General features: G+C 43.8%; 1 protein-coding gene across 1 annotated transcript in view; it reads left to right on the top strand.

Annotated features, from left to right (window-relative positions):
• NUP210 (nucleoporin 210) overlaps positions 1-12461 on the top strand; it is a 49239-nt gene that overhangs the window by 32001 nt on the left and 4777 nt on the right. Inside the window, exons 24-35 of the mRNA XM_056501696.1 lie at positions 158-220; positions 1128-1307; positions 2647-2727; positions 2953-3084; positions 3279-3437; positions 3956-4047; positions 4681-4855; positions 7731-7906; positions 8858-9075; positions 9607-9743; positions 10464-10587; positions 11472-11618. Coding sequence (XP_056357671.1) covers positions 158-220; positions 1128-1307; positions 2647-2727; positions 2953-3084; positions 3279-3437; positions 3956-4047; positions 4681-4855; positions 7731-7906; positions 8858-9075; positions 9607-9743; positions 10464-10587; positions 11472-11618 — 1684 coding nt within the window. The remainder of the gene's footprint in view (positions 1-157; positions 221-1127; positions 1308-2646; positions 2728-2952; positions 3085-3278; positions 3438-3955; positions 4048-4680; positions 4856-7730; positions 7907-8857; positions 9076-9606; positions 9744-10463; positions 10588-11471; positions 11619-12461) is intronic.

Genomic DNA, 12461 nt, shown 5'->3' with positions numbered 1-12461 from the left:
ATTTCAGTGTTAACTGTGGATGATGAGTTTAATTTCTGCATGCTCAATTTACTGTGATTAAGCAACTAAACACTCAGTTTTACACTTGTACTCTTTTGTGGCATAATTTATCTGATTGACGGATTCTGAACACAGGTATCCATATTTCTGCTTTTAGGTCTTTCCCCCATTTAGACTACTGCCAAGGAAAGTGACTCTAATTATTGGGGCCTTGATTCAGGTGAGGCATCTTTTGACATATTTTCTTTATTTTGTAATTTCTGTTGTAAAATGAATCTTCATAACTGGATTTTCAGCAGTAGATACTCTACTCACACTGAATGGACTGATAGGATTGTTGGAGTGGGACTTTGGGCAAGGACCTGGAGTGACAGGACACAGGGAGTGGCTTCAAACCCAACACGGGGCAGGGTCAGATGGGATACTGGGAAGGAATTGTTCCCTGTGAGGGTGAGGAGGCCCTGGCCCAGGTTTCCTAGAGCAGCTATGGCTGCCCCTGGATCCCTGGGAGTGTCCAAGGCCAGGTTGGACAGAGCTTGGAGCAGCCTGGGACAGTGGGAGGTGTCCCTACCCATGGTGCAGGGTGAACTTTGAGGTCCCTTGCAACCCAACCCATTGTGTGTTTCTGTGATGAATACTCCTCTGGACAAGAACAGTGTCATTCTTGAGCCAGCTTCAGTTTTATTCTATTGCTGAATCAAAGGATTTGTGTTTGCTTTTGTCAATGGAGTGTCAGCTTTTCTGGTGTTAAATACCAGCACAGCATGAGTAAATCTGTCAGCTCCATGGAATTAGGCATAGTGCGCTTGTTGTACAAACTGGAACACAGAGCACATCTCTACATCAGGGTGCTGAAGAGAAAGGGAGGTAAAGTTTTCTGGACTGGAGGTAGAATCAGCCTGTGACACCCTGTGAGTCACAGGTTCCACTGCTGTGCTCAGCTCATGCATTTCCCAGGCTGACATCCTGCAAGGACCAGTGTGCAGGGGGAATAATCCTTGAGCTGCCCTGGGAAGGTGCAGGCAGCACTGAAGTCACTGTGGTGCTGAGCAGAAAGGGTGTGCCCTGTAATGGTGACCAGAGCTATCTGAAGGATTCATGAGCTGTTGTGTGTGCTGTTGTGACAGATCACTGCTGAAGGAGGCCCCCAGCCTCTCTCCAACATCATTTTCTCCATCGACAACGAGCACATTGCGGCAGTGAACAGCTCTGGGCTGGTCAGAGGAGTGGCCATTGGCAGCGGGGTGGTGACAGGAGTGCTGCAGGCTGTTGATGCAGAGACAGAGAAGCTTGTGGTGGTGTCCCAGGTAATGTTTATTGTGCTGTTGGGGGCTGACAGGGGCTCTCTGACTCATGGCTCTGGCTCTGAAAGGGGACACAGAGTCATTCTGCCTGAGCGGTGTTACCTCGGGCACTTCCCTGCTTTCCTTCCTTACTCCCTGGCCTATGAACTTACACAGGTATTGGCACAGGTGGTACTTTGAACAGGTAGCTGAATCTTGCTGTGCCTTAAACCAGAGTCTCCCAGATAACCAGGGAGGCTTTATGACCAGTCTGGTATCTTCAGGATTGGTTAGTGCATCTAGAAAGGCCCATCTAAAGAAGCCTTTAAGAACAGCAGAAGGTTGTACTTGACTGCATTCCCTCTTAGGTCAGGAGGATCCAGAGGGCAGCTGTTTCTGAAAAAATCCCACACTGTCTCATAAGCTGCAGCAGTCTCTATAGAGCCCTGTCATCCCTTGTGTTCTGAACCCATCTGAGGAGTCCAAGCAGTGAATCCCTGATACTCCCATCAGAATCTGTGTCCTTAGATTTTCCTGCAGCTGAGTGTGAAGGAGGTGAGCAGGCCTGCAAGGGAGCACAAGTCCCTGAAACTTGCATGAGACTCAGAACAACAGGACTTGGGCCAGATCTTATGACTTCTGCCTTTGAGCTCAGGTCAGCACAGCTTCTGTGAACCACAAAGCTCTGCTGCTTGAAAGGTGACAGCACAGGCCAAGAGGACACAAAATAATTTTTTAAAAAATAAAATATCAAGAAATCTCTTGCTTTTTAATGCGTGGGCAGCAGTCTGCCCTGTTAGTGTGACGGGAGGCAAAGTGAACTTGAAAGGTAAATCTTCTGCCAGTGAGGTCCAGATCTGACCTTTCCTCCCCAGTATATAGCAGGAATAAAATCTGTCAGGAATGTCTGGATATGTGAAGAGGAGATATCAGAGTCACGCATCATCCTTTTGTTCTCCGTTGTCCCATTTGGTGCTCTGCAATCCTCATTTCATTCTAACTCTTCTCCACATCTTCCTTTACCTCCTGGATTTCTTCATCCCCCTTCTGCTGGGGCCCCCTGTAATCTTGTCCACTGCTGTCTCTCACCTCTCAGCTCCATCATTCATGTCATCAGCAATTTTGAGTGGATTTGTATTTTCAATTTAGGGGGCATTTTAAAATGCCTGTCAATCAAAAGTTAATCCTTTTCAGTTTTTTACATTCCTGCTGAACTTGTCCATCTGTATTTTCTCTGACGAGTCACACAAATCATGTGGCAGCAGTGATTATATAATGGCAAAATAGGGGCTGTACAGCCTGGAAGTAAAATCTGGTTTCTCTTTGACAAGTGCTTACATTGTCTTCCCTTCCTGCTTCCCAGGACAAGGTGGAAGTTGAGGTGGTACAGCTGACAGCTGTGAGGATTCGGGCACCCATTACACGGATGAAAGTTGGTACTCAGGTGAGTTGTTTGGGACTGACGTCTGTTGCCTTCGTGTGTTGGAACGGCAGCTTGTGCCCGTTCCTGTCACATCATCTGGGGACAGCACTGCAGCTCTGGGAGGAATCATTTTCTTCATGAGAGACCCCCATCTCTTGATCAGTGAATTTTAATTCTCTTTGCTATGGGCAGGAGTGTGGTTTGCATACTGGCATTACCTAAGCAGGGCGGTTTCTCTCTTTGCAGATGCCAGTTTATGTCATGGGCATCACCAGCACTCAGACTCCTTTCTCCTTTGGCAATGCTGTGCCAGGGTTAACGTTCCACTGGTCTGTCAGCAAGAGGGACACTCTGGATGTCAGGACAAGGCACAGTGAGGTGAGCTCTGTGTGTGTGTGTAGTGCATGTGTGTGCAGCTTGGGAAAAGGAAACAGCCACAGCAGGGCAGTGCAGGGAACACTGCTGCCTCTGCTGCCTCTACTGCCTCTAAATGCAGGATCAGTTGTCAGCACCTCTGTGCCAACGTCTGGGCTTTCCATGAGTCCAACTTTAATCCCTTTCTCCTGTCCAAGGCTGCTTTTCAGCTTCCTGCAAACTACAACTTTGCAGTGGATGTTCATGGCAGAGTAAAGGGAAGGACAGGCCTGAAAGTTGTAGTGAAGGTCCTTGATGCTGCAGCCAACCAGTTCTACAACATGGCAAGAGAACTGTCTGATGAAATCCAAATTCAGGTAGGATGATTTTGTACACAGTTCATGTTTAAGTATCTCCTTCAGAACTGGATTGAAGTCTGCATCTGAAGTCAGGAATTTGAAATGCAGGAGTAGCTCCAGCTTTGGTTTATCTTTGAGCCCTTACTCTTGTTTGTATAATGCTCCTCATTTGGGCTCATTCAGTTCATGGGCACATGGGGGCAGGGGGAGTCTAAAGTAACCCTGGTGAATATGGGGTTCCCAATATCTTTTCCCTTGAGAAATCTTCTGTTTTCATGCTGCTTCTTAGTTTAGCCATTGCCCTGGAAATAAATGCTCTTCAGAAAAACTTGTAGAAGATACTGGCTCTCCATTCTCAAATATTCATGTTCAATTGTCTTGTTTTACCATATATATTACACAAGAGAAGAAAGCAAGTTACAGTTCTGTTTGGTTTTGTTTGTTTGTTTGTTTTGAAGATTAAATAAAGTTACACTTCTAACAATAATTAAACTGTCTGCACACAACAGTAGACCAAAATGCCTCTTACTTACCAGGTGTTTGAACAACTTCAACTAGTCACTCCAGAGACAGAAGCAGAGCATATCTTAATGTCACCAAATTCCTTTATTAAACTTCGGACCAACAGGTCAGTGCTCAGTTTCCATACTGTGGCTTTTGTCACCCCTTTATCTGAACTGCAGGGCAGTTGTTTTCAAGGGAGCTGCTTCAGTCTCTCAGTGTCACTGTACATCCATTTAATACACAACTTATCTGCTGGTTCATGGTATCTTACCTGTTCTCTTGGGTTTTGTCAAATCTTCTATTAGGTTGTAACTGGAAAATTCATTCAATATTGGGAACTTTCAGATCCTTTTTTTAAAGCTGCTGAGCCAGTTAAAACAGTATCCTGCTTCCTGTAGAGGTTTTGATGGGTGATTGAGGCTTTGTGGAATATAATTCTGTGTATTTCTCACACAGAGGTTATGGCTGTATTTTCAGATTAAAATGTCATTTCCAAATGAGAAACTCTTTTTACATAATCTCTTTTCAAAGACTGACATTTTAGACTCATATCCAGCTTGAAATGTCATTTTCCTAGCATAATAATGGGCAGATAGAGACAGTAGGACACAAACTGAGGGCAAAGCTTTAGAGGCATTTACATTTTAGGGGGAGGGAGCCCTTAGTTTCATAGAATCACAGAATGGTTTGTGTTGGAAGAGACCCTAAATATGGTTTTACACATTTAAGGGGTTCCCTACCTTTTGTTTCTCTTCAGGGACCGAGTGGCCTCGCTGAGTTACCGTGTCCTGGATGGGCCAGACAAAGTCCCTGTTGTGACAATCGACGAGAGAGGATTCCTTGTCTCTGGGTCTGTGATCGGCTCATCAACGATTGAAGTGATTTCCCAAGAGTTGTTTGGCATCAACCAGACCATCATAGCTGCTGTTAAGGTACTGTCAGCTCTCTTCCACTGCAGTTTCCTCAAGTGCATCTTCACTACTGCAGCAGGGATTGTTGGCTGCACTTCTTGAACTTCACTTCTGAAAAATGAGTAGTGTAGGAATTACTAGTTCTGAGCTTTGAACTGTGGGACACCAGGGAATGTATGGCCATCATCTCTGTTCAAAAAAACCTTGAGCCAAGAACTTCCTGCATCTGGCAATATGAGCCTTGAGATACCCACTGCTTCCCTTCCTGCTGTCCCTTTTTAGTGTCAGCATCTTCCTTCTGCCCAGCTACAGGAGAGAGATGTACAACTGAGTGCTTTAAGTCATTTCTAAGTTTAACTCCTGTAATCTCTGTGAAGTGGCTCAGTGGATTTTTTTTTTTTTTAGTTGGAATTTTGGTATTTCCCATGATGTTCAGCTTTGCCTGTGTGTGTGGATCTGTCCTCCTGGGTGGGGAATGAAACAGGAAATGGGGACCCAGTGTCACTAAAGCCACCCCTCCTGTGAGGTGGTGGCAGTGAATTCTCCAGCTCTGTTACACATGACCTTATTTCTTCCCTTTGGCAAGTGAAAGATGTCTGATGGGTTTGGGGGTGGCTCAAATGGCCTTTAGTCAGCGTGCAGTGGGACTGGTCAGATCCCCCTGTGTGAGTTTGTCCTGTACTCAGGATGGTGATACAAAGCTCTCTGTAGTAGGACCCATCTATCTCAGTTCAGCACCATCTACAGCTCATTTGTTTTCCTGTACTTATTACAACTGTTGTGCCTTTATGGAAATATGGAAATGATATTTTTAACCTCATGAGGTTAAACAGTTCATTTTGTGGCTGAAGAGCTGAGAGAGCTTGAGGGGTTTTGCCAAAAGTCATGTCAGAAAACTTGTGGCAGAGCTGGAGATGAGTTTGAATCTGTTGTGTCATTCTAAGGCAAAGCTCTCTCCTTCACTCTGTCCTTGTTTCATAAGATCTTGTGTTGTCTATTTACAGGTCTACACAATTAAGAACCAAACTGCTGCAGCAGCATCACTTCACACTTAGACCTTGAACTTGGCTCAAAGAAGGGCTCTTACATAAGCCAGGGAGGGTGGGGGAAGAAGGATGACAGTGAGCTTAGCATGGGACCAAGCTCAGCACTTGCCTGAACTACTGCACTCAGTATTTTATTTTATTTTATTTTATTTTATTTTATTTTATTTTATTTTATTTTATTTTATTTTATTTTATTTTATTTTATTTTATTTTATTTTATTTTATTTTATTTTATTTATTTTTTATTTTAATTTTTATTTTAATTTTTATTTTATTTTATTTTTTCTTGAATTAAAAAAAAAAGTACTTCAAAACCTGAGATGCTTTAACAGTAAAAGGCTGTTTTCATCAATATTAAATTTAGCAGTTGTCCCTTGTGGGACAGTTGCTGAGATTTTAAAGTAAAGCAAGCTTGATAATGTGTCAAGGAAATGGGGTTTCTGTTGGCTTGTAACCACAGCTTGCTGGGCAGGGATCTGTATGCATGGAGATTTTAACTGATAAAACCAGCCTGTGGAGCAGACAGTGGGATATACTGATATTATAGCCACTTTTTTTATTTTTTTTTTGATTCACCAAAGATGTATTTTGCTTGAGGCCAAATTTGTCCTTTCCTTTTGAAGTTCTGACATGTACATTTTCAGATAGCAGAGTTTTATGTTTTAGCTGAGCCTCTTAGGTCAGGAAAATAAAGGGATTTTTCTAGAAGATAAGCTTGAGGCCTTCTTTTAAAATAGTTTTCTCAATGTATTTGAGGGCTTTTGCTTCCTCTATCCATCCATTATTTATTTTCCAACAGCTGTAACAAAAAGAGCAGATATAGTTATTTTTTTGGGTGATTTTGCTTGTTAACCTAGGTAAGTTAATCAAGAGCAGTAATATGCTATTTAAAAGCCAAAAGAATAGGTTGTCAAGTCTTTGTCTTCAGAAAACCTTTCTTCAGTGGAGTGTTCCTGCAGAAGCGTGGGGGTGTGCACATATGGTTAATGGAGCAGACTCTCCTGAGGAGTTTGGAGCAGTTCCCAACTTCTGTCTTGGCTGAGGAGAGGCACTGAGGGAGCAGAGCTCAGCTTGCTGGCCCCTCAGGGTTTGTCAGCTGCCAGCTCTGCCTGAAACAGCTTGGGTTTCTCACCTGGTGCAGGGCAGCTGGGCAGCAGTGACATTCCATCCCCTTCCTCACACGTACCTCCTCAGTTACTCTTCTAATACTGGGCAATGAATTGCACCTTTTATTGCAGGAATTATTAGGAGAGAGGTCTAGGGGCCACTTGTTCTCTTGCATACCCAGGGAATCCTAACAGTTTGAATTGATAGGATAGTAATGTGTTCTCTGAAGTCTGTGTGTGATGTATGTTTCTACAGGATTATTGCTTCTGTCAGTTCCCAGTGGCACTAGAAAAAAAGGGCTAAGAAATGCCAACTGTGAAGGTACAAAGCAGACAGAGCCAGGCTTTTGTCAGCCATGACAGGGCAAGGGGAACACACAGGAAACACTGTCTGAACACAGGACAGCACTTTTCACTGGGGTGGCTGTTGAACACAGCCTGCAGGAGGCTGTGGAGTGTCCATCTGAGGAGATGCCCCAGAGCTGGCTGCACATGGTCCTGGCCAGCTGGCCCTGGGTAACCCAGCTTCACTGGGGGTTTGGACTAGACAGTGTCAGAGGCCCCTTTCAACTTGTGAAATGGAGACACTGATAATAGCTTCACATGTTAGTCCTGGCATATGGCTAAATGCAAATGGCTCATAAAGGCAGCTCTGGATATTTACATAATGAGAACTCTTTTAGATTATTTTTATAAGGGCATTGTAAAAATCAATTTATCTTCTCACTGCTGGTGTTTTTGCAGGTCTGCCCCATCTCCTACCTCAGGATCTCCATGATGCCTGTTCTGCTCACCCAGAACAAAGAGGCACTGCTGGCCCTGCCCCTGGGTGTGACACTGACATTTGCAGTCCAATTCCACGATAACTCTGGAGATACTTTCCATTCACACAACGCTGTACTCAACTTTGCCACCAACAGGTGAGTGTCTGTCACCGGTGGTAATTACAGAGAGCAAAAAAAGGCCAGGCACACACAGAACAAAGGTTGTTCCAAAGATACCAAATGAGGATCAGCTTGGGCTGGGATTAGCAAAGCAAAGGTTTTGTGTCTGCTGCCTTCAGAGGCGGTGGCAGGAAAAAGAGTTCCAGTTAGCAATTGATACTGCCCAGCCATGGAAAGCTGCCCAGATAAGTGTGATCCCAGCGGGGCCTGCAGGAGCTGTGCTCTGCTCTGGGACTCTGAATCATCCCCTGCATGCAGCAGGGGCCCAGAGAAACCATGGATCCATCAGCATCTGCCTCTCCCAGTGCTGCTGTGTTCCACTGACTCACTGAGCACTTATGTAAGGTGGGGAACGTTCTGGATCAGGGGCTCTCTCCTCCAAAGGCTTGTGCAACCTTCCCACAGCAGGGACAAACCTCAAAGGGCCTTTTGGTCTCTGCCTCACAGGATAAGTGTTGTGAAGCAGCCTCCTGTGGTCTTCAGTAAAATATCACCTATGCTGTTACTGAAACACGGCTTGTTTTCTGCAGAGCACCTTGCTGAATTTGGGTAAATACCAGAACTGGCAATCCAGTGGCATTGTTATGTCTGGAAAGTTGTATATTGGTGTTCAGATTTCTTGGCTTCCTGATTCCCTTGAGAAAAGGGAAAAGAGTCAGATCATGTCATTCTAAAGCTCTCCAATTCTCACAATTAAGAAATAGTTTTCATGCATAATTACAATCTCTGTATTTCCTCAGCATAGTGGTGAACTGAGAACTGAAAATGGCCTCAGTGGCACTTAAATAATTTTAATGATTTCCTCACTTTGCAGATTTCATCAGATGGCTATTGCTGAAAACAGGCAGACAGCCATCTGAAGAGTTTGATCCCTCTCCTGTTGGGGAAATAATGCCCTTAGCAAGGCTGCTTTCTGTTTGTGTGCAGGGATGACTTCGTGCAGATCGCCAAGGGAGCCGCCAACAACACCTTTGTGGTCAGGACTGTGAACGTGGGGCTGACCCTGCTCAGGGTGTGGGATGCAGAGCACAGTGGCACTGCAGACTACATCCCACTGCCTGTCCAGCATGCCATCTTCCCAGAGCTCCCAGATGTGGTGGTGGGGGATGTCCTGTGCCTGAGGACCTCGCTGACAGCCCAGGAAGGTGAGGGCCTCCAGCTGTGGGGGCAGCAGCTCTGAGCTGTGAGCGTGCCTCTGGCTCACTCTCAGCAAAACTAAATGTATAATTGATCATGTTTGTTCAGAATCAAATGTCACTGTTCTTGTTAATGATAAAAATAGGTTAGATCAGCTTCTCTAATTTTAATTGCACCGTGCAATATGTCTCTTGTACTGAATTCCTGAGCATCACACTTCAGATACTACTGTTCCATTAGCTGGGAAGGCCTGTTTCTGTGGGACTGTTGCAGAGTCAGGACTGCCTGTACTCACTGTGTGACTGCTGCTATTAATGTGCTGTGTCAGAATAACTGCCTGCCAGTGGCACTCACAGGCACCAGAGTGGTTCCTGGCACTGGGAGGTGTGTGCCCTGCCTGCCAGTGGCACTCACAGGCACCAGAGTGGTTCCTGGCACTGGGAGGTGTGTGCCCTGCCTGCCAGTGGCACTCACAGGCACCAGAGTGCCCAGGAAGTGCTGCAGTTGGTGTTGAGCAGTGCCCCTGTGATATTTTCCAGGCCACGCAGGCATGTGGAGCTCCTCCTCAAGTGCTCTTCTTCTTGTGGACTCCAAGACTGGTGTGTCCCTGGCAAGGGATTCTGGGGTGGTCACTGTCTACTATGAGATCCCTGGGTTACTGAAAACCTACAGAGAGGTGAGGCACTGTTCCATTCCTGCTGAGGTTGGTTTGTTTGAGGTGGACCCTCACCAAACTGTATTCTATGGGATTTTTTTTTTGTTGTTATAAATATTTAGAAATGTTATTTTAGAAATACAGATGGTTGGGAAGTATTTGGTATGTGTCCAAAAACATCATGGTTTTTTTTAAACATCTGTGCTAAGGAGGAAGATGTAGCACAACAATTTTGATTTTTCACCTCTGCTGTTCTTACACTATATATTTTGACTCCTTTTTTGGCTAAGTTGTTTCCAGGTGCTAACCAGTTTTTGAGTGTGCCTGCAGTGTGAATGAAGCTTCACTGCAGGAGGAGATGCCAGTAAGCACTTGCTCAAGTGTTGTGCCATGCATCACTGATCAGAACTACTCCATTAAATTATTTTGTTTATCTGCAATGCAATCCTACTGTTGACACAATTCACTGCATCAGCCAGCATAAGCACTAGACATTCTTTTTAAATTAAATTTAGACATAGGGCTTTATGCATATTAACTTCTGGGGGTTGGGTAGGAAGACAGAATGTTTTTGCTAGCTTAAATTGCTTGGAAAGGCAGTTTCTAATATTAGAGAAATGTGGGATTTCAAAGAAAAACATCACCTCGTGGAGTCTTTCACAACCAATCCAGTCTGGTTTTGCCTTAATTTTTATTTGTTGAAAGAGTTTTTGGTAACAATGTGTTTCATCCTTTTTTCAGATTGTGATTAATGCACCTCAGAAGACCACAGCAATGCATGCCAGTGGCATGCAGACAAGCTTGCAGGGAGTAGCAGCCTCAAAAGTCATTGTTTCAATTGGGGAAACAAACAAAAATTTGAAAGGTATGATTAAAAATATTTATGTTGATAGTTTATTGTGTGTTTGTGGATTCATGATGCTTTGGTTTGTCTTATGGGGATTTTGTTTGTTGTTTAAGAATAACAAGATCCCCCAGAACCTCAAATGCCTTTCTAGAGTTCCAGGAGCTCTAGGAGCCATGGCACAGAATTTGGAAGGTGTTCTGGGGCACTATTGATATTTCACAACTATGAAAATCAGTAGATTTCAATAGAAGTGCCATTTTTGATCATATAAACAACAGTTAATGGGCAATCATCTAATTGCTTATATATTTAATTGCAATTGTCTTCTTGGAGTTGTTACATTTTCTTACTTAGTTAACATACTTAAATCTTTTACAGAACTTATCACCAGTTACAATCAATATAAAGATTAAACATCATATTGTGTCCTCTATTTAATAAACTGTATTTTGTGTGATTACAGATCTCTTTAGCTTCTAGCTTAACAATTAGCTTTTTTCCCAAAAATATTTTATTTTACCATATGTAAATTATTAGCCTACCAAAAAATGATCTTTCCAGGATTTAACTCGAGGCTCCCAAGATCAGGTAAGTTATTCAAGAGACATCTGAGCAGAAAATTCTCTCCAGCTTATTCTTTCCTGTAAATAAATTATTCCTGTCAAGAAAACCCCACAACATATAAAATTTTCATTGCTGTCTCTCTGGGATTAGACCTGAGCAAGGACAGCTGATTGTGATTTCCAACTATTTTAAGATCTTCATAACTTTGTGGAACAATTTCAGAAGGTGGTAGAATAACCAATACTACAAGCCATGATTTTGCTTTTAATTAATTCAACTTAATTAGTTACAATTTTATTTTGTAATTAATTAGAGATTATTTTTTTCCTTTCCCCTAGGGGAGTGTTCACCTGCTCAGACTGAAGCCATTGCTGAGTTGCAGCCCCAGTCCCTTATCAGTTGCCATCTGGATTTCAACAGTGATGCCTTTGACTTCCCAGCACAGGATATTTTTGTGGCAGAACCTGGATTTGATGCAGTTTCAGGTAAGATGTGACAAGATGCCATGCTGCAGACAAACACAAACTCTTTGGTTCAGCAGATTCCACAGAATCCCAGCATCATGGGTAGGGTTGGAGGTACCTTAAAGCCCTGGACAGGGACCTTCCACTGTCCCAGGCCTCTCCAAGCCCCATCCAAGCTTGAAGAGGCCTTGGGCACTGCCAGGGATCCAGGGGCAGACACAGCTTCTCTGGGCACCCTGTGCCAGGGCTTGCCCACCCTCACAGGGAGGAATTCATTCCCAGCATCCAATTTAAACTTCCTCTCTTTCCTTCTGAAGCCTCTGGGCTGTGCTGTGTAGGACCTCAGGCCTCAGTGAGTTGTTCATATGGGCACTTCTTGTTTCAGTAGGTTTTCTGCCTGTGACAAAATCTTGTATTGGCTTTCAGAGAAAGCCAGAAGTCAATGGCAGCCCACTTCATGTTTTTCAGAGTTGTTGTATTAAGTCAGAGAAGCAAAGGAGCAATCAGGTGACAAGTATTCCAAAAGTAGAATGTGCCCCTAAAACATCATGAACTGGGTCTTAAAAAGGGATAAATTACCAGACACTATGGCAGTGGAAATAAAATTGTCAAGTCTACAAAATGTGTTAACTCTTTGAAAGTATAGCATGATTTAGAACAGAACCAAACCACCATGGACTGTATGTAAAGAACATTAATTATCTGTTAGTTTCATCCTGCACCTATTGTGTAAGTCCCTATTCTAGTCTGCATATGTCTCTGTTACTTAGCTAGAGGAAGAAAATAAGGGGACAACATGCACCTGGCAAGTTCTCCTTGTTACTGATGCTTTTTATCTTCCATTCTCTGGGAAGTTTTTACTAC

The sequence above is a fragment of the Oenanthe melanoleuca genome, chromosome 12 (assembly GCF_029582105.1).
Source record: "Oenanthe melanoleuca isolate GR-GAL-2019-014 chromosome 12, OMel1.0, whole genome shotgun sequence".
Classification (NCBI taxonomy): domain Eukaryota; kingdom Metazoa; phylum Chordata; class Aves; order Passeriformes; family Muscicapidae; genus Oenanthe; species Oenanthe melanoleuca.
The sequence above is the reverse complement of the archived record's forward strand: the minus strand, read 5'-3'. Positions and strand labels throughout refer to the sequence as shown.